Raw genomic sequence first — 24,412 nt, 5'->3', positions numbered from 1 at the left:
ATTTGCTACTATGTGAATTACAAAGCTATACTAAAATACAATAGAACTAATTTCCCCAATTAACAACAAAACTAGTAGGCTTTTGTGACAAGCGAGCGGGGTGCATCCTGCGCTGCCTTTGGCTAAGCCTAGGGCACCAACTTAGAAAGTGTTATCTGGCAACCAGAGAACAAAGTGGCGGCTGCAAAGGACCGGCCCAGACTTATCCTAAAATCTCTGGTTTCCAGAATTGGATCAGAAGTTCCGCGGAACAACCGGAAGCATTTTTGCGCTGAGTAAGGTCCGTCAGTAGGCTTTTCAGGTGAGAAAACGGCGACACCTGGGTGTACGCACCGGGGCGGACAGCCCAATAAGCTATAACTCCGGCGACCCAATCACTGAAAATGAGACTCAAGCCGGGGACATCCGGGCTGTGGGAGACGGAGCGACGTGCAAACGTTATCACGTTTCCCGCTTCCCCGCCCCTCTCCGCACTGTGACGCTCCCAGGGAGGAACGAAGCGTAAACAGCGCAGGGCATTTTGGGAGCGGGATTGTTTCGCGCAGGAAGCAGGCTCCATTTTAGCGCCGCCCGCCGTCGCCATCTGTTTCCCTTCCCTCCCCCTTACCCCCTCCCGTCCCCAAACCCCAACGAGAAGGCTGGGCCTGGGGCGCTAGAGGTTGGAGTGAAAGGAGAAAAGGGAGAAAGGGAAGAAGCGGGAAGAAAAAGGGTGAGTCGAGAACGGTGAGCGGTAGAGGCCAAGGTGCGAAGCGCGCAGCCCAGCGGCCGGACTGACGGACGTGCCCGTGCTACGGCTGCCGCGGCTGCGGCGCCCGCGCGAGTCGCGTCGAAGCGGCGGCGGCGGCGGCAGCAGCGGCGGCAGCACCAGCAGCACCACCACCACCACCACCACCAGCGGAAACAGGAGGGGAGCAATGGCGGCCGACAGCCGGGAGGAGAAAGGTTAGTGCGGAGAAAGGTGACGGGTGGAGGCGACGCTCTGTAGTGGGTCGATGGAGCCGTGGTCGTCGTTGCGGAGTGGGGGTTGGGGAGGTTAGCTTGTCCCGCGCGGAGCCGATCCTTCCCACCTGAGACACTTGGACTCACTGGAAGAAACCAGGCCTGCCCTTGGTCCTCGATCTCCGTTTGACCTAGCACTTCATCTCGCCTAGGGTTGGTTTTCGTGTGTGTGTTTGTTTTTGTTTTTTTAATCCTATTCCTCTCTTCACTTTCCGTTTAGCAGTCCTGGGCGCGGCTTAGAGGGCCTGTGCTGAGTGGCAGGCCCTTAGGTTTATTTCCTGGTAGGATTATGCGGATGTAATGCGTATTTTCAGAACGACTCTTTCTCTCAGGCAAAATTTCGGAAATCCTTAATGCCACGATCAAAACGATGGCAGTCTAGTAAGTGCCCATATTTAAGAAGTTGTACAGGTGGATTAGTAATGTCGAGAAATATCTACAAGTAATTTATGGCTCTTCCTGTTAAATAGGCAAAGTGGCAAGAATTGTCCATTTAGTTCCTCGAATACTTATTTTGGAAAACATGTTTGAAGAGATATTTACATGATACAGGGTTGGCAAAAATAATCCTGGCCACTATTCTGATAGAAACACATTGTGCTAGCATCCAAAGGGTACAACCGGGAGCAAACGGATGTAATTTAGAGAGAGCTGGGGGAATAGTATTACAGTGAAATAGAGGAAGAACTGATGTTGGCAGAATGGATTGTCATGTCTTTTCAAATACCGACCTCCCAGGCCCTACAGATATTAATGAATATCCTGGATCAGTACCCGTCTGGAGAGTAGTCTAGATTAGATGCTGCCTTTAGGGTCTTTTCTAACTTTAAGGATTACCATGATAGTTTTGGAAAGGTTATAGTTGATAAAAAATATGGCACAGCTGCTGCCCTGTATCTCATAGATATACTCTTTTGTGTGGCTAATTAACTTGGGGGTGGGGATTTGTTAAATGGATTCTAAGGTCAAGTTGTATTAGGCCTATGATCTCTTTAATTTTTCTCCTTAAGAGAAAGAAGAGTCTTCATGCTTCAGTAAACTGCTCTAGGATAGGGACAAGCTTGGGAAGTGGTGTGTTTGGGAATATGTTTAAGATATTGCTGCTATGTTAAGGCAGTTCAGCGATTAGGTTGTAGTAGTTTAATTTACATTCCTTAAATCTTAAACCCACCTCACCACCCATTTTGAGAAGTGTGAAAGGGATGTAAACTTCAGGTTACATGGTGTTAGTGACAAAAAGAAACTGCTCTTAATTAGTAAAGTCAGTTATTAAAATAGATGATTTTAATCAATAAAAATTAATTCAGTCAACATTTGATTGTATCAGAGTGTAATCTGTGAGCTGTGTGTATGGGAGTGGGTGGTGGTTGTGGTGGGTGAGGTAAACCAAATACAAAATGAGTAAAAGTCCAGTACTTCCCAAGAATTCGTTGTTAAAATGAACATAGTTGTTAAGTCAGTAATAGACACAGTAACATACACTGTGGAAGAAAAGTAGGTTATGTTTTAAAAATTGTTTTAGAAATGGATGTAGTGATGAAAATGCAGTCCAAATACATAAACTTTATAACTATTCTTAGGGACTTTATAATGCCACCTATTAGCTATACTTAGGATAAGTCGTCCAACTTTTGCAAGATCTCACATTTGTATAGTTTTAAAAAATTAGGGGTGCCTGGGTGGCTCAGTTGGTTAAGCGACTGCTGAAGGTCATGATCCTGTGCTCCCAGGATCGAGTCCCGCATCGGGCTCCCTGCTGGCAGGGAGTCTGCTTCTCTCTCTGACCCTCCCCCCTCTCATGCTTGCTCTCTCTCTCTCTCATTCTCTCTTTCTCACATAAATAAAATCTTTAAAAAAAAATTAACTTAATATCTGTAGTTGAATTTATCTCTATTTTAAAACCTCTGATGTAAGTGCTTATTTTTATAGTTTAGATCAAAGATTGTCTCTAGGTTACTGGGAAAGCTGGCAAATACAAACCTACTGGAATTGCTTATAGTGTAATGAGAAGATTTCTAGAATAATTCATTTTGCCAATAAGGAAACTGAGGTCCAGGGTGTCTCACTTACTTGATCATTGTCACTCAGCTAGAATAATAACCAGAATTAGAATACCTAATTCCCTCTTCCTTCTCATACTTCAACAAGGAAAAGTGGGAAGTGAAATACTTATTACTTATCTTATATGAAACATTATGAAATTTTAAAGTTAAGCCCTATAAGAATCTTAGACTTGTCACAGGCCTTAAATGATTTCATGAATGATACAGAATCTTGTTAAGAAATGAGTTTAAATTGCAGAAATCTGCTGTTAGTCACAGAACAGTTAAAAGACTTGGTTATAGAGTCCTTGGATTTTTGGGCTTTGCATATGAACTGTATAATAAACATTAACTTCTATAATGCTTCTATAATACCCATACTTAGAAGCTGAAGCCTGTGTAAATTGCCAACTCCCTCTCATTCCTGTGGTGATTTTATGTCCAAAAAGTGGATTTAAAAGATACTGCACTGTTGGTGGTGTTAACTGTTAGTTTTTCTATATGAGGAATACATATCTTTTCTATTTTAAACACCTTGTATTCATTTTATTTCTTAAGCTCTTATGAAGTTCTCTCCGAAAAACAGTGTGAAAGTTTAATATATCCAAAAGGAGGAGGGTAATGAGTTAACCACTTTCATAAGTAATATGTTTTCTGCATTTCCAGACTGAAAGCTCCATCAGGGCCAGGAGTCTGTCTCTCTTGTTCACCAGGTTCTTGGTGAACAGTTAATCATGACTCAGAGCCTTGAATAAATGACTTCAAGGTTGGACTTCAGTGGTAACTCATTATGAGACATTTGCTATTGCTGTCAAAGCTAAGGGTTTTCTCAGTTTAAATTGTATGTGTACACACACAATCATATAGGCAGGTACATATGAATATGTTCACACAGTTATATATACATAAACACGTATTATATGTACATGGTATAGCCCTCACTATAGTAAGTCCTTAGAAAAAGGTTGACTTCCTTGGTCCACTTTAATTAGGACTTTAGAAAGCAATAGAGTATGTATTTGATATTCCAGTGTATTTGTTTTACCTGTAATAGAAATAGGATAAAAAATTCAAAATGCTCTCCTTAGACTTCAAATTGTATGCTTATTGGAGAGCAGCAAATTTGTGTGGGATGGGATATGCAAGTTTCTACGCTTCATTTAGTGGAATGACAGTTTTGAATGACAAACAGTAACTGAGACTGGTCTAGTGTAAAATGTAACAGAAGGGGAGGTTCCAGGGCGCCTGGGTGGCTCAGTTGGTTAAGCGACTGCCTTCAGCTCAGGTCATGATCCCAGGGTCCTGGGATCGAGTCCCGCATCGGGCTCCCTGCTCTGCGGGGAGCCTGCTTCTCCCTCTCCCACTCCCCCTGCTTGTGTTTCCTCTCTCGCTGTGTCTCTCTCTGTCAAATAAATAAATAAAATCTTTAAAAAAAAAAAAAAAGGGGGAGGTTCCAGGAATTCTTGCTTCTTGTCAAAGTCCATTAAGATTATATTAAATGAATTAAAATAGAAGAATGTACTTTGGTGTTCTGTGTTGTAAAACAAGAACGTGTGGTATATTTAACTGCCGGGTTGTCTTTGTTTAAATATTCTAGGTCTTAGTTTGTTGCTGGACCCTCAAATAATACTTTGTATCTCCTGACCCAGAAGCTTTTGGGTCCTAAACAATGCACTGTGTCTCAGAGAAAGGTTAATTTTCTACACTGATACCCTGGGAGTGGCCTTCCTGGGCCAGGAATTTCAAGATTAAAGCATAATTCTGGTGTAGTGCAAAGAGCACTAAATTTGGATTCATAGTTGTGAGATTTTAGTTAAGTCACTTCAGTTCTGTAGGCTTCATTCTGGGATTCTTGAACCTGGTGGTTCAAGTACTTTGAAAGTTAGTTAGATTTCCAGTTTCCCATGATTATCTAAAACAAACAAAAATCCCCCAATAGAACAGTAAAAAACAGCCTTGTTACTCCTAACATCTTGACATTTTTTGAACAGGCTTTCTAAAGACAGTGATTCTTTTTATTTTCTTGTTTTGCTTCCTGTACCCCTGGATCTGTACCTTTATTTCAAAACTCAGTTTGCTAATAGTTTGCGATGATAAATAAGATTGTGGCTAGCTTGCATCAGTGATGATAGTGAAGTCCATCTACATCTTGTATTGTGAAAACAAAACATTCACAGATAGCACTTCCACAGAGTAGTCACGCTGGCAACAACCTGCATTTTTGTTCTGTTTTTGAGGCAGTGTTTAATAAGTCAATTGCAAATGAAAATCTGAATTTGGGAATCCTTTTGAAACTTTGGAAGATTGGACAACATGGTGCTTGAGTTTTGTTAAGGCAGTTAATCCACTAGAGGTGTGTAGGATTGTCCTCTTTAACCATTTCTACTCTTTCACAAAGTATCATGCATACCAAATTTATTTGCAGCTATTTAACATTGTTATTCAGGAGTTACAGGCTTACATGCATACTAGGGTCAGACAGATAAAGTACTTGTTTAATAGTTAATAGGTATTAGGTTAAAAAAAAAAAGTAAACGAGCAAGCATGGTCTGTGTGCAGGCGGTATTCGTAAATACACATGTTTACCAGGCATAAACCCAGATTGTCTCTTGCAAAACCATGACATATATTACCTTTTCTGTCTCAGGACTGCTCCTTTTGGTTGCTTTCAGGTGAGAATCTGGTTCCTTAAAGACCAAATCGTCCTTTTAAAAAATGCAAGGTGTGCATTTTTGTATTAAATCCTTGGAGTTTTAACAAAAGTGTCCAAGAGCTAGATTGATACTATAAATTGTTAGCGTATAACTTTTGGATGAATTTGAATTTTAGCTGTAAATAGAAACACTGTTTAATGAATAATTTTGTGTTTCATTTGAGCTAATTCATTGTGACAGTTCATTTTGTTGTGACATCTTAAACAGTTGAGTCTTTAAAATAATTTTCAAAAAATACTGTATTTTTTTTTTTTAAGATTTTATTTGAGAGAGAGAGCATGAGAGAGAGAGAGATCATGAACAGGGGACAGAGGAGAGGGAGAAGCAGACTCCCCGCTGAGCAGGGAGCCTGATGTAGGACTTGATCCCAGGACCCTGGGATCGTGACCTGAGCTGAAGGCAGACACGTAACCGACTTACTGAGCCACCCAGGTGCCCCAATATTGTATCCGTTGTAAAGACTTATCCAAAAACTATGTGAAGTGCTTTATCTTATAGAAATACTATGCTAGAGTTATTTTTGTAGTACATGAATTGTATGTTCATAGAATTCTTCTTAATCTGGCACTTGCTAACCTTTGCTGTTTTACTGTTTAACATTCTTAGGTTGGGGTGCTGCTGTCAAGCTGCTGTGAAGGAATTGAATATTTAAAATATACAGAATAATAATAATGAATATTAAAATATACAGTGTATATTTTAGGACAAAGAGTGATTTAAAACTCTTAAAAATTAAGTTTATTTAAAAAAATAAAATAAAAATTAAATTTATTAAGGTATTTTAAAGAAGGTCACTCTAGAAAACTAATGGGTGTTATTTTATCTCTTAAAGAGAATTATTTTTCTTTTTCCAGAAGGGATATGCCAATGATGATTAGTCTTCAGCAGCAGTAGCTTCTGAGAATATTAAAATAATATTTACTTTCTTTATAATTCATTCTGGGTTGAAAAAGTGGATTGAAATATGTACAAAGTGTACTTTTTCTAGCCAATGAAAGAAGTGGTCAGAGAAAGAGCTTAAGTTAGCTTTATAACCCAATACTGTTAACTTTCTCATTTTAAAACCGTATTTTCGTTTTTAAAAATACACCTTACGTTTGTAATTAAAATCCTTAAGTTGAAACAAAACTAAGTAGATGGTGATAGCTTTGAAAACACCTACCAAGTATTTGACACTTCTCCATCATTTAGGTAGAGTCTGTGTCTCCTCTGTTTGAACCTGAGTAGACTTTTGTGATTGCCTCTGAATTAAGTACTGAACCGAGCTTCTGCCTGGCCTTTTCTCTTTTGGGATGTTCATATTTAGAGCCCTAAACCACCATGTAAAAAGTCTGCCTACCCTGAAGCTGCCATGGTAGAGTGTGACCACAGAAAGAAATGCCCTAGAAGCCTCAGCTGTTTTGAGTCTTTCTGGTGTAGATGTCAGCCAGACATGTGAATGAACAAGCCTTCAGGTGATTCTAGCCCTACCCACCATCTGACTGCAGCCACATGAGAGACCTTAGTTGAGCCCCAGAACCATAAGCAATAATAATAAATGATTGTGTATTGTTTTAGCCACTAAGTTTTGGGATGGCATGTTACATAGCAATAGATAATTAGAACATGTATATATTTGTTAAAAAAAAAAAAAAAAAGGATTTTTGTGTTCTGGACCAGATTTTGTGTATAATGTATCCTCGTCATTAACACAAGGTTTGTGGCAAGCAGGGTTTATTAGAATTTGATAGTGATAAAGGAAAGGTTAAAAACTCAAGAGATTCAAATAACTGTGCTCCTGTTCCTTTCCCCAAACACTGATCTTTTTATTCTAAATGCCTCTTACCAGAAGTGAAGAAACTGGAGCTCAGACTGGGACCTTTCTGAAGATAACCTAGCTCTTAAATGATAACTTGGATTTTATTCCAAATCCAGATCTTCTGTATATTATATTACAGTAAATATATAAGGGGTTTCAGTAATGGAGAAAAGTAATTTAAAATGTCACTTATATTAGGGGTTGGAAAAACCCACAAGGGTTTGTCACATGTTGTTCTTTGCACCACCCCCCCCGCCCCCCAAACACAACCTTTAAGATGCAGAAGCCATTCTTATCTTGCTGGTCAAATAAGCCATAGGCTGAATTTATTCTGCAGATCTTCATTTGTCAGTATTGTGATAAAACACAGGTATTGATGTCATGAAATATAATATGGATAAAAATGTAGACCATCAAGTGAGGATGTAGTGTTTGATCTTAAATTTCAAGATGCTATAATGTCAGTTACACAGAGCTTTCTGGTGCATTAATTTGAAATTAATCTAGTGCACATGACTTTTTAATAATAATTTGCTTTTTTGTTGTTTCTTTATACTTTGTTTAAAGGTTTTTCTAATGTTCCCCATCTAATTTAACTCTAGATTTAGAAAACCTTGTACCCATCTGTTTCTAGACACATGAATTTGGTCACCTTGTACTTTTGAGCTCCTGTTTCTTTATCTGTGAGGTAATGGATGATAAAACATACTTTAGGTGTTTTATGTATGTATATATATGATATATGTGAAAGTGGTAAAATGTTTAAAAAAAGTAAGCATTGGTTAATATTTATTGTCTTAAAAATTTATGGCTGCTTTTTAAAACTGCAGTCTCTGCATTTGACAAATAAAATTATTTGTTAAGGCTTTTTTAAACAATATCTTTTTTTTTTTTTTTTTTAACAATATCCTTTTTTTTAAAATAGGGAAACCATGATTTAAACGTGCCTGAAATTTAAATTGATTTAAATTAACCTGTACAAATCCTTCATTCTGTGTTAGATTTAGCACATATAAAGTGTATAATTTCATGTAAATGTTCAGGCTTTTGGGTTGATATTCCTAATATAGAGCTAGTGATTTCATGAAAAGATTTGTGTAGCACTATGTTTACATAATTGCCTATTTCATCCTGATAGGGTTTTTTTGTTTGTTTTTGGTTCAGAAATGTTGTTGATTCTTGTGAAGATCTGTTAGATACATTTTTTTTTTTTTTAAGATTTTATTTATTTGACAGAGACAGACACAGTGAGAGAGGGAACACAAGCAGGGGAAGTGGGAGAGGGAGAAGGAGGCTTCCCGCTGAGCAGGGAGCCCGATGTGGGGCTCGGGCTCAAACCCTGAGCCGAAGACAGACGCTTAACGACTGAGCCACCCAGGTGCCCCTGTTGGATACACTTTTTTTTACTGACTAGAGAGCTATAAGTAAAAATAAAAACAATTCATATAGTATATATATTCATTTTAGAAAAACAGTAAAGTGCCCTCTTACCACCAAAGAAATCAATTGTTATGCCATTCCAGCATATGTAGTTTTTGATTTTTTTTTTTAATTTTGTTTATTTGAGACCGAGATAGCGTGCATGCTTTGTGGGGGAGGAGCAGAGGGAGAGAAATTTCAAGCACACTCCCCGCTTAGCTCTGAGCCCAACATAGGGCTCAATCCCATGACCCATGAGATCATGACCTGAGCTGAAACCAAGTGGGACTCTCAAAGGACTGAGCCACTCAGGTGCCCCTAGATGTTTAAGCAGCAACTGTCTAACAAGACACTGAGGAAGATGTGTTCTTAAATAGCAACTGTGTCTGACTCCAAATACTGAGATGTTACTTTTTCTGTATCCTGACTTTCTTATACCTACATTAAGTATTTTAGTTCTCTTCAGTCACTGATTTCTGTCACCCTTTGGAGATATTTTAGTTTCATTTATCCTGTTTATAGACCTCAGGTCAGGTTAATTATTACCCTTGCTATAATTTTTAATGGGCTTTGCTTTTTGGTTGGAGCCATAAAATAAAATGTCCTATCTCATCAGTGTTCATGACTTTGTATTTCCCTTTACCACACTTTAAATTTGGAAAGATATTTTTGGCACCAGAATACTTAGTATTCAAAGCATTTATCATTAGCTTTAGTGTATTATTTAAAAATAATATTTTTTTAAAAAAATTTTTATTTATTTGAGAAGAGTGAGCAAGAGAACATGAGCAGGGGCTGAGGGAGAAGGGAGAAGCAGACTGCCTGTTGAACAGAGAGCACAGCATGGGGCTCTATCCCAGGACCCTGGAATCATGACCTGAGCCGAAGGCAGACGCCTAACTGAGCCACCCAGGCGCCCGTATAAAAGAAATCAGCTTTTAAAGTAGTAAATATTTGCATGTATTTCTAGGGTTTATTTTGTCCTATTGGAAATGGCGGGGGTAGGGATGCAGTGAGAAAACTGAGTTACAGGTTTTCACGATCATTCAGTATGTCAATTATAGTCAACAGTTCACTTGCCTTAACAAGTTAACATGTTTCATAGTTTATACTAGTAGTCTGAAATGTTTCTGATTGTGTAGCACAGAAGTTCCTTTTTTTTCTTTTAATGTTATTTTTGACATTTTTTGGACAGAATAGCTATAGGAATAGTACAAAAAAATTTTTTACCTTTCAACCACATTCCACAAATGTTAACTTTTTACCACATTGTTTTTCTTGAGGACGTATGCATATGCAGACACACTTTTTTTTCCTGAACCGTTTGTCAGTTGCAGACATGATACTTCTTTGTCCTTAAATAGTTAAGTATCTATTTCTTAAGAATTAGGACTTTTACTTAATGATAGTACTATCAAAATTCAGGAAATTAACAGTGATATTTAATCTACAGACCTTATTATAATTTCACTAGCTTCCCGGTTATGTGCCTTATTCAGTTATCATGTCTTTTTATTCTCATTTAATCTGGAGTAATTTCTTACTGTTTGTAGTTCATGACCCTTCATTTCGGTTTATTTGATGTTTTCTCACATATAGGTTCAGAGTCTGAATTTTGCATAGGAGTATCACAGAATTGTTGTGCCTCATTGCCAGGTGGTCTTTGATATTGATTTGACTCACTGTGGTTAAGTTGGAATCTGTCATGTTTCTCCACTGTAAAATTATTTTTTTCTTGGTAATCAGTAAGTATCTTGAGGAGTACACAATCCTTGGTAAGTGTGTGTTTATGTTAACACACATGTATTTCTGTACTTATTTTTTTGTGCACATTTTAAAGCAGTTAGAAAAATTAGAAATTAGAAAATGAGCTACAGATACAGAAATTCTTAACATTTTCTTTTTGTACTCCAGGATATCCTTTCATACCCTATGGGGTGGGTATATACTACTCCTGGCTTTGTAGACCAGAGGTCTGTGTCATGTCCTTTGTGTTTGTGTCATGTCAAAACCTTTACTTTGTATGGTTTTATAAAATTAGTCTTGTGTCTTGATCCTGAAATAAAATGTCTTTGAGGGTTGTGTTTTCATATTTATGTAGACCCAGTGTAGTAGTTCAAGATAAATGCTAATGGTAATGATTTTTCCCTATTTTTAATTTTCTTGCTTTCAGATGGAGAACTAAATGTACTAGATGATATTTTGACTGAAGTACCAGAACAGGATGATGAACTGTATAATCCAGAGAGTGAACAAGATAAAAACGAGAAAAAGGGTATGTAATATTTTTAATTTTCTAAAAAATAAGTTTAGAGATTTAATTTATTAAGAAAGTGACTTTGTTTTTGTTCTTATTCCTTGAGTCCGTTAACACCAAAAGTACAATCATAACAAACTGTACCCAATTCTATGTGAATAAAAGTGATCTATTTTTTTTTCAGTTGTGTGAAATGTCTCATACATGAATTTATTCCAAAATTTGCAAGCTTTGTTTTTTTATGATTAACATTTCAGAAGATATTTTAAAGAAATGAGCCTTTTTTCCCTCTTTGATACATATTATTTGTTAATCTTTGGTGAAACAAATAGAATGCCTAAAATACATTTATATGCTTTCTTTAAATTGTATTTTTAAGGATCAAAAAGAAAAAGCGACCGAATGGAATCTACTGACATCAAGCGACAAAAGCCTTCTGTTCATTCAAGACAGTTGATTTCTAAGCCACTGAGCTCATCTGTTAGCAATAACAAAAGAATAGTTAGTACTAAAGGAAAGTCAGTTGCAGAGTATAAAAATGAGGAATATCAAAGATCTGAAAGAAGCAAGCGTCTAGAAGCTGATCGGAAGATTCGTTTGTCAAGCAGTGCTTCTAGAGAACCTTATAAGAGTCAACCTGAAAAAACTTGTCTCCGGAAAAGGGACCCTGATAGGAGGACCAAATCCCCTACGCCAGATGGTTCTGAGGTAGTAAATGTATTGCAGATGTAAAACAAAGCAATTCTTTTTGAGGCTTTAGAACTATTTATTCACTCTGACCTTGTCTGTTGTATGACTGCTGATTCCCTTTTTCTTTAAACATCAGAGAATTGGGCTTGAAGTGGATAGACGTGCAAGCAGATCCAGCCAATCTTCTAAGGAAGAAGTGAACTCTGAAGAATATGGCTCTGACCATGAGACTGGCAGCAGTGGTTCTTCCGATGAGCAAGGCAACAATACTGAGAATGAAGAGGAAGGGGTGGAAGATGTGGAGGAAGATGAAGAGGTAGAAGAAGATGCAGAGGAAGATGAAGAAGTGGATGAAGATGGAGAAGAGGAGGAGGAGGAAGAGGAAGAGGAGGAAGAGGAGGAGGAGGAAGAGGAGGAGGAGGAGGAGGAAGAATATGAACAGGATGAGAGAGACCAGAAGGAAGAGGGAAATGATTATGATACTCGAAGTGAAGCTAGCGACTCTGATTCTGAATCCGTTTCTTTCACAGATGGATCTGTCAGATCCGGTTCAGGCACAGATGGATCAGGTACTACTTTTTGTATTTATAAGTTTGTTTTTTTTTTTTAAAAAAAACCTGATTTTATTTCTGAACATGTTTAAATTGAATTATAAAATATTTTGAGATGGGGATGTTAATAAGGTTGTCTTGGGATTTTTTTTTTTTATAATTATATACTTTTGAGTAATAGTAATAGTAAATGTGTTTCCCAGCTTCAAATTGATTGTGTTCTAAATGAATACAAGTCTGTTTATTTCTCTATATGGAAATGTATTTCAGGTTTTAATGTTATAAATTCTTAGATTTTCATGCTAGTCAACAGCTTATTTAAACACTGATTCTGATGAAGTATATTGATATGGAACCTGTCTACTAGTTATTACAGTAATTCCATGTTAAATGTCTCTAGATTTCTATCATATGGTAATAGAAATTTTAACTTTTTTGGGGGGAGTACACAGTGTTTTTCCAATTCTGTACTTGTGGGTTGACACACTTGGGCGGGATCTCCCAAAGGCTGGGTGTAAAAGTACAAGAGGTGGAAAATAAGAGTTTAAGATTCTTGTGGGGAGATTGTTTAAGAGCTGTCTTGGTCATTCCTTCAATACTACATGTCCTACCACTTTATCACTATCTGATCTATGAGATGTAAATATAGGAATGGTAGGTAGTTGCAGTCACTAGGCTAAGGCAGGTGGAACCCTCTTTTGAGGGGAAATTCAGAGCGTACAACAAGGAGAGGTCACGGTACTTAAGAGATCCCTTGCCATTTTATGATGGTTATGCATACTGTCATAGCTGTCTTATGTCCGGATGCAGCCAGATCTGCTGTGTATTCTAAATGAACTAAAAGTTGGAATAGTAAGAAAAATTTTATTGTTTTGTTATATAGGATCGTTACAACTTCATTATTATAAAATTTTATCATTTTATAGTATTGTTGGTATATCATTTTAAAAGTACATCGTTAGTCATATTCTTAAAATTGTATAGGTGATAAATCCAATGGCCAGCTATTTTCTATTTTTCAGAGATTGGTAACTGAAGTGCTTTCAACCTTTTGCTCATTGGAGTTCTAGGTTTGGGAGTTTAGAGAGGATTTTAAAGGGGGATAAAGAGTTAAACTGAGTAGATGAGTAGTTGAGTTTGATATAAAATTTGGTGGAATATTTTTTAAGATTTTATTTATTTGAGAGAGAAATCAAGAGAAAGCACAAGCAAGGGGTGGGAGCAGAGGGAGAGGGAGAAGCAGGCTCCCTCTGAATAGGGAGCCTGATGTCGGGCTCAATCCCAGGACCCTGGGATCCTGACCCAATCCGAAGGCAGAGGCTTAACCGACTGAGCTACCCAGGCGCCCCAAACTTTGTGGAATCTTTAATTGTACTTTCCCATTGTACTTTTTGCAAACTGATGGGATTATATATCTTTTATAATTTAGTAATGGATAGAGAACAAAAGGTGTACTGACAATATGAATGAATGTTCACTTACTGTGATGAATGTGTGAAACATCCATGTAGGGTAGGGGATATTTTATTTTAGGAATCTTCTTTTTGGTATCTATGTTAGGAACAATATTTGTCCTATTTAAGTCAAACAAGGGAGACTTATTTGAATGGGTAGGACTTAAAATAATCTGCATTTTTAACAAGCTCCTAGATGATGCTGATACTGTAGCAAGGTACTTGATAATACTTCATATTTTTGTGGATAAGACATTTCAGATTAAATGGTAGCCAATAGTTTCATGAGCCTTGATATCAGCTGTTTATTGAAGAATTTGTTGTTTTAAAAGAGATACCTGGAATTCTTACTTTGCTTATTAAAAGAAACTGGATTTTCCTTGGAAGATCCTTTTATGTGGAACATGTTTTAGAGACTGTGTTTAGTGTGCAGGAAGTTATTATTTTTAATCATGGAGTAGTTTTTCATAAAAATGTTTGAAAGAAAAATGGGAGTGGATTTGGAACTCCTTAATTAGGAGATGTCTTTTTTTTTTTTTTTTTTAAAGATTTGTTTATTTTGAGAGAGAGTGCGCAAGCACGTGCGGGGTCGGGGGGGGGGGGGTAGAGGGAGAGTCGCCAGCGGACTCCCTGCTGAGTGTGGAGCTGATGTAGGGCTAGATCTCATGACCCTGAGATCATGACCTGAGCTGCAGTCAAGAGTTGGACGCCTAACCAAATGAGCCACCCAGTCGCCCCAGGAGATGTCTATTTTTAAACAGAAGAGATCACAGTTTAGTTTCTGTGTTACGAATTTTCTAGCTTCTAGTTTATTTTATTTTATTTTTTTTCTTTCAGAATTTTCAGTAACACATATAAAAGTGGCACTTTGGTAGTCATTAAAAGTTTATATGTTAGATGACTTTCATTGTTCTTTCAACCTGAGACTAATGAGATCATAAACTTAAGAGCAGTAGGAGTTATTTATTTAAAAAAAAAAAAGATGAAAAATCCTTGGAGATTTCTAATGGTATTTATTTTAAAAGTTAAGGAAGTTTTCTCTTAAAAAAAAAAAAACGGGCAGGATCTTAACTTTGCTTTTTTTTTTCTGTATCATGTTAGTGAGAGATCCTTTTAGTACTTTATAAAATATTGTTTTTAATTATCAACCAAAGGTGTATTATTAGTGTTCAATTCGTAATGCTTGGACTCCTACATGTTCAGAGAGAAAAAATGATAAAGATGCTAGAATTTTAAATATAATTTATATATAAAATAAATTTAACAAGATTTTATTTTTAATCTCTATGAATGTCATATTCATTGAATTACTGAATTGGGTTTCTGTTCAGTGCTAAGCACTATATAGGAATGTGTAGTCAGTGAACAAAACACATGTATGAGAAAGAGATTTAGGATTTTACAAAACTTCGTTTCTTATCTGTTTGGGTGAGGTTTTTCAGTCATTTTATATTAAAAAGCTTCAGTCTATTCACTAGAAGTCTTACAGTTGGCCCTGAGGGAAAGGATTCCTGAATCTTTTGAAAGTTTGTGGGTGCCTGGGTGGCTCAGTTGGTTAAGTGTCTGCCTTCAGCTCAGGTCATGATCTCAGGGTCCTGGGACTGAAGCCTGTGTCCGGCCCCCTGCTCGGCAGGGAGTCTGCTTGTTCCTCTCCCTCTGATCTCTCTTGCTCTTGCTCTCTCAAATAAATAAATAAAATCTTAAAAAAACAAAAAACAAAAAAAAACTTTTGAAAGTTCAGGTATCATTCAAAGCAAGTGAGCCTGGAAATAAATGCTTTTCTGGAAATAAATATATAGCTAGTTATTTGAGATATCATGATGCCCCCATGGTTGCTTGCTTTAAATGGGCTTGGCTTTGTAATTGTGCCAGTATGTGTTTCCCTGCTCTGCTCTTTCAGCCCTGTGTTAGGAAAATCATTGTCACTTACAAGCTTCTGGTTACATCTATTTGGAGAGACAGCAGTACATGATAAAGGGAAAGATGCTTAAACTAAATGAAAAGGAACTTAGAATGTCCTTGGAATTTTCCATCTTCAAACTGGTTAGACCTGGAATCCCCATTCAGGAGTAGTAGTAGTAAAATATCTTTTCTATTTGCTCAATAAGAAGAGAACTCAGGGCTTGTACTTTCAAGTTAGAGGACTTGCATTTGATACTGGGTTCTGCCATCCAGGAACTGTAGGACATTGGCCAAGTTGCCTAACCACTCCTCTTTTCAGTAAGTGAGAATAATGGCTTTAAGTATTTCATGAGCTTGTTAGGAGGATTAGGGAGATAATTTAGCTAAATCTTTTTAAATAGGTAACTGTTTATAGTCATATAATGGAAAATTATATGCAGGACCGTTTTTTTTGTTAGCCTTCTATTTTTATAAAAGTAAATGTGTGCATATTCTTTCCATATTTATTCCTCCTTATCTTCTAGCTGAAAAGTAAAGGAACTTAAAATGGTATAATTAAAATACCAATAAACAGAGACAGGAGAGCCTAATCCATTTTAGGTGTTTGTTTATATGCTTATAAAGTTCCAAATTAAGCTTGAAATTGTTCTTAAATAACAGGTAATGCAAAACCTCTTCTGTCCACCAAAGATTCTCAGCTTTTTAGTAGAAATACATAGGCTGTTGATAACATTTTAGGAATAAATTTTAAATTGAATTTGAAAACAACAGCAGTAATCCAAGAGGGATATGGTCATGAAGAATGGAATTGAAGACACAAAAGCAGTGGCAACCAGAAGAGGAATCACTAACTTACTATAGTGTATTATTATTACTATTTTTTTTTTTTTACAGTTGAAAAGCTTTGGGTTCTGGGGTTTGTCAGACATCTAAGAATCAGTTGGAATTGTAATGAAGAATGATAGTATACTTTTTAGAGAGAGGATTTAGAACAGTGGTACCTGGTACAGAGAAAGAAACACAGTATATTTGACTGAAATAAAAGATGTGTTTGCTTTGCAGATTTTTCCCTCTGAAAATTTTAAGACTACTTTTATGTAGAGGATAAGTAGTTCTCAGTTATATGGTCATGTGTTTTTAATTTGAAGTTGGTGGGAGAAGCAATATGTTTCTGTTTTTTGAACAGTGCCTTTGAAATGGAACACCTTCTGAGGAAATTGAGGGGTTAGGGGAGAGATTAGCAATGACTAATACTTAAGGATTGTGCAAAAACCAGGCACATGATATATTCTTGTTCGAGTACCTGTACCTATATTGTAATGTTTTTAAAAATCTTGTTTGAATTCTTTTTAGATGAGAAAAAGAAGGAAAGGAAGAGAGCTAGAGGCATCTCTCCAATTGTTTTTGATAGAAGTGGAAGCTCTGCATCAGAGTCATATGCAGGTATCCTCATTTTACTTTTATTTGTGATCATATCTGACTGATTTTAATGTAATTTGCTGTAGAAAGTGTGGAGGCTGTAGTTTAGTGTGAACTTGTTGATGTTCATTAGTACTGATTTTTGGCATGTTCAGTGTAATAATTCTAGAGGAAACTAAGCTTTTTCTTATTATTTTAATCCTGTTCTGTTACTGCTTAAGTGGAATTTCACTTTTTTTTTCTTGGAAGATGATGATTCAGTGACTAGTTTTCTGAGTGGGAAACTGTTCAAATATACATATTTTTAAAAAAATCCAAACAACCCAAAAAACAAAAACACTCGTACACATTGAGAAGTATTTTTTTGTGTGTGTGTGGGTGCGCCAGGAAGAATAATTTGTCTTGAATGAGAACTTTATGTGACAAGACTGTAGAAATTTTGTCTTATCTCTATTAAAGCTCAATCTGAACAAATGTACTTTGGCTAAATACAGGTTCAGAAAAGAAGCATGAGAAATTATCATCTTCCGTTCGTGCTGTCCGAAAAGGTATCATTTAAATTTGAAATTGTTTTCATTGCATGCTGCATAAAGTCATTATTTTGCCTTATTAGTTCTCCATTAATGGTTGGTTTTAATGTAGTAATGTTCTGATATATTACGTTAAAGAAAAGAATTAATAATGTAGTCTTAACAGAGAGACAGCTCCACATTTACTTCTTAACTGCATACCTTTTAGAACAATAGCAAACATCTTAGGATATTTTATAGTTTTGGACACAGTGGATGGTTTATATATATATATTTAATAGCATAATGGTCTATTTAAATGAATAATCTGGTAAAAGAAACCTATAAAATTTATAGCTATTTTCATACTTAAATATGAATCTGATATATCGGAACATCACTAGATTAGGTTTAACTTCTTGCAGAATGCTGGTGTCTTTTCTTAGCTTTGCTCTATTATGTGTTGTGGCTTAGCTTTCCAGGTCGAATGGGTGATGATGAATTTTAAAAGTTTAGCTGGGTTGTGGAGGGCTAATTTCAGTACAGCTTACACCTCTGTGATAATGGCCTCTGGTTAATTGGTTTGGATTTTTTTTTTTTTCAGATCAAACCAGTAAACTCAAATATGTCCTACAGGATGCAAGATTTTTTCTCATAAAGAGTAACAACCATGAGAATGTGTCTCTTGCCAAAGCTAAGGTATTAGCATCAGTTCTGTTGAAACTATCCCAGTCTTGAAAATTTTAAATGGGAAGGTGGTGGACTTGAGTATCTTAGTAGTATACTGTGATTTTCATTAAAACTTTAAAGATCCATAGCCCAGTTGCCGTTTAGGGTCTGCTTTGTGGCTGGTTAGGCAACCTAGTAGTAATTTCAGTTAGAGTCTTCTAAAGATGCTTTTAGAAGTCAAAATATTTGATATTGAAGAATATGTATGTTTTATACTCTGTACCGTAAGAGAGTATTTTTTTAGATTTTTGTGTTTCTGTATTCAGTTGCTAACTTCCTGTACTAACACTTCTTTAAATGTTTCTGTAATTAACCGTTTTTTTGTTTTATATTGATGCTGGTTTTACACCTTGAGATCTTCTTGAGAAGAAATCATTCTTTTACGGAGAATTTCTTTTAGTTTTAGAAGTAACATCACTTGAATTTAGAAGAAAAGGGAAAGAGCTTAAAGGCCCACCCCAATGCTTTACAAAAATGATATGTCCAGTTGCTGTAGGATGTTGTAAGATACTAATTTTATGTTTATGTTTTTGCTGCAAAAATACATTTGTCACACCATTATAAAATTTTTCTTTTCTTGGTTTAAAATGAGTCATTACAGCTTCTTCTGATTGTTAGAAAGTTAATTTTTCTAAACATATTTTTGTCAGTGTTAATATCTTAATATTTCTCACAATAATAATTACCCATCAGACTTTATAAATGGAAGCTATATACCAAATAACTACATAGTGGAAGTTTATTCTGTTCCTCCGCTAGAGTGAATTTAGGCAGAAGTACATTAAGCACTTAGTATGAATGAGATCTAGTTTGTATGAGCAGAATGAACTGAATTAGAGCTTCTGCCTTTACCATGCTATTTCTTCTAATCTTTTCATGAACAAATAATAGATTAAAATTCTTTAGAGATTAATAACTTTGTTCTGGCTCTGTGTACAACACAGGTCTCTAGTCACACTAATAATGCATAAACATTTGAACTTAAATAGAAAAAATGAGAAATGCTAGGAACTGGACAAAAATCTTCACTGATGGATTTACTAATACAGTATTTTTTAATTATTTTGGTTAGGCAGTTTTTTAAGGAGAAAAATGTGCTTACCGTGATTCATCTGTAAACAACATGTTTTTACCACAGTAAATGGTTGTGATATTAAAATAATTGTAGGTGATTGTTTCTATTATGTAGAATTCTAGCCCATAAGATTTGACACCCCCTCACCCCAAGGTGTTTTCTAGTTGCTTTAATGATTTTGCATAAGGTTCGGAATTTTCTCCATATTTTTCCTGAGTTTTTAATAAGTTAGTACATTATTTTAATACCTGTTAAATAAGACCTTTATTATAGCTTACTTGAATTTAAAATACAACAGTATCAGTAGCCTTGGTCTTTTGCAAATATAATTGCAAAGATGAAAGATTTTCATTAATTTCTGTCTATGATCCTTATATCATTTGTGTAGGGTGTTTGGTCCACGCTGCCTGTAAATGAGAAGAAATTAAATGCTGCATTCAGATCTGCAAGGAGTGTTATATTAATATTTTCTGTCAGAGAGAGTGGAAAATTTCAAGGTAAGAGTAAAAATAATTCGGATATATAAAAACATCATTTATATTAGCATCTATATTTTATATTGTGATTTGATTCCCTTAGGATTTGCAAGACTTTCTTCAGAATCACATCATGGAGGATCTCCTATACATTGGGTGCTGCCGGCAGGAATGAATGCTAAAATGTTGGGAGGAGTTTTTAAAATTGACTGGATTTGCAGGTAAATTATACATTAGTGGAGATAATAAAATTTGCCCTTGTTTTGAATGGGCTACCAGTTGGCAGTAATGTTAAAACTCCACAGTTTAGTTTTAACTTATTCTTTCTGATTATCATTCTTTTTTGTTTGTTTCATTCCTAGGCTGATTTGAATGCAAAAAATTTAGCAGTGTTAAAGTAAAAATATATCAGTATGTTTTGCTTGTCTTGTTCACTGTCTTCATAAATACATGATGTAAAGGGCAAAGGTTTATTTAGTCGAGAGCTTTATGTATTTCATTTGTTCTCTATATTAGTAATACAGTATAAGTTTGTCATGAATTAGACAATTGCTTGATATGTTACCTGGATAGATCTGTATGATTTTAGTGACTTAATTATGTCATTTAGTAACTGGAATAGGAAATTAGTAGTCACTCTTTAACTTGGCTAACGTTTTGGAGGTGACTGATTTAGTTGTGAACAACTATTATTTCTTTTTTTTTTTTTTTTTTTTTACTATTTTACTTATTTGACAGAGAGAGAGAGAGCAAGAGAGGGGACACAAGCAGGGGGAGTGGGAGAGGGAGAAGCAGGCCTCCCGCTGAGCAGGGAGCCCGATGCGGGGCTCAGTCCCAGGACCCTGGGATCATGACCTGAGCCGAAGGCAGACACTCAACGACTAAGCCACCCAGGCGCCCCAGCAACTATTATTTCTTAAGGAAGTTAGCATATCATGTTTAGTTGGCATTATGATGTTTTGAACTGATGTGATCAAGATTTAAATTTGTTTATTAGAAAAAGACTCATTTTGAGCACCGAGTTATTACCACTATTTTTATGTTCTTACTGAATGATTGTGCAATGTTAAAAAATGATTAAAGAAGTAAATTTAGGTGATACAGACTTTAACACTTCATGAAATGGTCAGTGTCCTGTGGAGAACTGCAGAATGGGGCAGAAGGCAGAAAGCTTTTATAGGATAAAGAATAAAGAACAAGGAAGAGACAAATAGAAAATGGTTGGATAGGGCTATGTTGTCAACCTTGTTTGGGGTAAAAAGCCCATACTGGGGTGGCTTGGTGTTTGGGGATTGGCTGATTGGATATACTGCATTTCTGATTGAGCCAAGCACAGGGATACAAAAGTTAAATCTAAGCTTCATTCTGTTGGCATGGCACCTTGGGCACGAGCAGTTACATCCTGGACCTAGAAAGTTATTTTAACATAAAAAGCTAATTATTTGAGTGAACTTTATAATGACATGCATACATCTATTGCCTATAAAATTAATTTCAGTAAAAAAAAAATTACCTGAAACAGACCATATGTATTTTTTGTAAGTTAAAGTTAGCTTAGGTGCTAGATTTTGATGGAGATGGAGAATGAAAAATATTATTCATGTTCTGGAAGACAAACTAGCAGAAGAAGAGCATGGAAACACAAACCATTGGGCTGAGGAGGTGGGAGGGTGGCGGGGGGTATGTGAGTGGGATAGGGAGCCACCTTTTTTTATGAAGCAGGTGATAAAGAGAACAAAAGACAAAGATGAACAATAATATGGGCCAGCCTAAGGAGTTTAAACTTTTACTTTCGGGACAGTGAAAGACTATGAAGATACATGGGCAACTATATAGTTAAAAATAGTGCATTAGGTTGACTGTTGATACTGTTGCAAAAAGCTGTCTGCATGAAAATGTATCATTATTCCTCACACCATCATTACTTTCTATAGGGAAAAATTAGAAGCAAACTAAATTCTTCCATGTAGGAAATTGGTTAAATTATGGTTTGTCACTTAAATGCAGAATTATCCATGTAATAACATGGAAAAACATAACAAATAAAAAAATTACATAATTATAATGTGGGAATGCAGTGTTAAGACCTTAGGTGATATCCCCCTGCTCCATTGCACCCAGGGTTTTAAAATATAAATTTATGGCTGTTCAGAAATTAAGGTTGTAATTAAGTTACACTTAAATTATAATCAAATTAAAATTATAAAATTTCAAAATCCAGTGGCACTTTATAGGGAAAACAAGGTGCTTACTATTTTTTAGCAGAGGTAGACTGAGTCATTTATTTGGATGACTATAGCTGTAAAGGCCCGAGAAGTTTGTTAGTCTATGGTTTTATGATTAGAAACAACATTGGTGTTACTGGAAAATATTTGGAGATGATGTTGCCCTAGATTAGGAAGCAAATTTTATTTTGAATGTTACTTGTTCTATTAATCTTCATTTCCAAATTGTTGATCAGGGAATTAATTTCAGAAGGTGAGCTTAATTTGTTCATATATTATTGCTTTCCTATTCCTCTTCATTGACTTATTGGCTATTTCATTAACTTGTTTGAAATGCATATACCAACAGAAGAGGTACAAACCCAAAAGTTGATCCTACTAACATTTTGTACAAAATTTTGGGTAGTAAAGTTTCTTTATTGTATTTAAGTTTTAGGTTTACCTGGAAAGAATATCCTTTTTTTTTTTTTTTTTTAAAGATTTATTTGAGTGGCCCCTGGGTGGCTCAGTCGTTAAGCGTCTGCCTTTGGCTCAGGTCATGATCCCAGGGTGCTGGGATCGAGCCCCGCATTGGGCTCCCTGCTCCGTGGGAAGCCTGCTTCTCCCCCTCCCACTCTCCCTGCCTGTGTTCCCTCTCTCGCTGTGTCTCTCTCAAATAAATAAAAATCTTAAAAAAAAAAAAAAAAGATTTATTTGAGAGAGAGAGTGTGCACAAGTGGGAGAGAGACTCTCAAGTAGACTCTGCGCTGAGCATAGAGGCCGACAAGGGGCTTGATCTCACTACTCTGAGGTCATGACCTGAGCCGAAACCAAGAGTTGGGTGCTTAACTGAGTGTTGTGCCACCCCGTGCTCAGAACAAATTTTTTTTTTTTTTTAAGATTATTTATTTGAGAGAGGGAGCACACACACATAAGCAGGGGGAGGGAGGGGGAGAGGGAGAGGGAGAAGCAGGGAGCCCAGACACCAGACTTGATCCCAGGACCCTGAGCCAAAGTCAGATGCTTAACCGCCTAGGCGCCCTCTGAAAAAATATTCTTAAAATTATAATTTTAATTTTTTTATATATAGCTTTAATTTTGAAAATACTCATCATTTATGTTCAAGAGTAGTTTTATAATACTTAAGGGTTCTGAGGGGCTTGTAATATTTATTACATTGGTATTTTCCTTGGGGTAAATCTCTTGTACTCTTAAATTTTCATTATAAAATGAGAATTATATTTGACTCAGAGTTAAAACTATCAAACTTTATAAACAACTAACGCTTTAATTGCTGTAACTGCTATTAGTATTTTTCTTTTCAGATAAAGTAGTTATGATAGACTTACTTAAGCACCCTTTGGATTTAATAATAATTAGACAAAAGTATCTTTGGATGTGGTTCCTAGATTACTTGCATCAGTAGTATCTGATTGTTAAAATGTAGAATCTTGAGACACACCCCAAACCGATGAATTTCTGATGGCTCAGGTATTTTGTTAGACACACTGAAGTTCACAACCACATGATGCATGTTAGCAGATAGGAGAGGAGCCACAAAAAGTGACTTAAGTTGTCACTGGGAGTTAGTTCAAAATAAGGCTATATTCTATGAAATGTCATTCTTCCAGAATTAAATAAACTGATGGTATTTTATGGTCACCCCTTTAATGACCATTCTAGATAACCCATTTTCTCTTTTCTTTTAGAATTTTTCCATTACTCCTTTTAACTTTTAAGAATCTAACACTATCCAGTACCTAAGAACCTTTGTACAGTTGTATGTTCTTTTGTTAAATTTGCCCCCACTTAACCAGGCTCTTTAAATCAGTGAGTTACTTCCACGTTCTCTAGAGTACTCACAGTAAAGCTAGGGCTTCATCATTACATATGTCTGTTCAAAAGGTAATTTTTAGGATGCTTATTCTATAGTTGTGATGACCATAGTCCTGCAGTTTCTCTTAATGTATTCTGAGTCCTGTTTTGCCTAGGGCCTCAGAGTTCTTGGTTGAGCTTAATTTGTCAACACAGAAAAATACCTCTAGAATCTAGCTAGTTAGAACCAATGCCACCAAAGAAGATTAACCCCAACTGACTCAACCAGCTCAACGTATGGTTTTATTTTGGACCTTCAGTATTCCATTGCTAATATTTAAATAACAGTGATAACTTTA

At 36.1% G+C, this 24,412-nt stretch overlaps 1 protein-coding gene across 4 annotated transcripts in view; it reads left to right on the top strand.

The window, feature by feature from the left end:
• Positions 1-534: 534 nt before the first annotated feature.
• Positions 535-24,412, top strand: part of YTHDC1 (YTH N6-methyladenosine RNA binding protein C1) — a 36,206-nt gene continuing 12,328 nt past the window's right edge. For 2 of the 4 annotated variants that reach the window (XM_006729313.3, XM_031023740.2), the window contains exons 1-9: positions 536-942; positions 11,146-11,247; positions 11,609-11,937; positions 12,056-12,488; positions 17,180-17,269; positions 17,740-17,793; positions 18,359-18,453; positions 19,947-20,055; positions 20,138-20,255. In XM_006729313.3, the coding sequence (XP_006729376.1) occupies positions 915-942; positions 11,146-11,247; positions 11,609-11,937; positions 12,056-12,488; positions 17,180-17,269; positions 17,740-17,793; positions 18,359-18,453; positions 19,947-20,055; positions 20,138-20,255 (1,358 nt within the window). In that variant the 5' untranslated portion in view covers positions 536-914. Of the gene's footprint in view, positions 943-11,145; positions 11,248-11,608; positions 11,938-12,055; positions 12,489-17,179; positions 17,270-17,739; positions 17,794-18,358; positions 18,454-19,946; positions 20,056-20,137; positions 20,256-24,412 lie in introns of all 4 variants that reach the window. The other 2 variants (XM_081812314.1, XM_006729314.3) reach the window with 2 other exon arrangements.

Source organism: Leptonychotes weddellii, chromosome 2 (assembly GCF_054177405.1).
Source record: "Leptonychotes weddellii isolate Sample4059 chromosome 2, ASM5417740v2, whole genome shotgun sequence".
Taxonomy (NCBI): Eukaryota; Metazoa; Chordata; class Mammalia; order Carnivora; family Phocidae; genus Leptonychotes; species Leptonychotes weddellii.
This window is presented reverse-complemented; position numbering and strand designations above follow the sequence as displayed.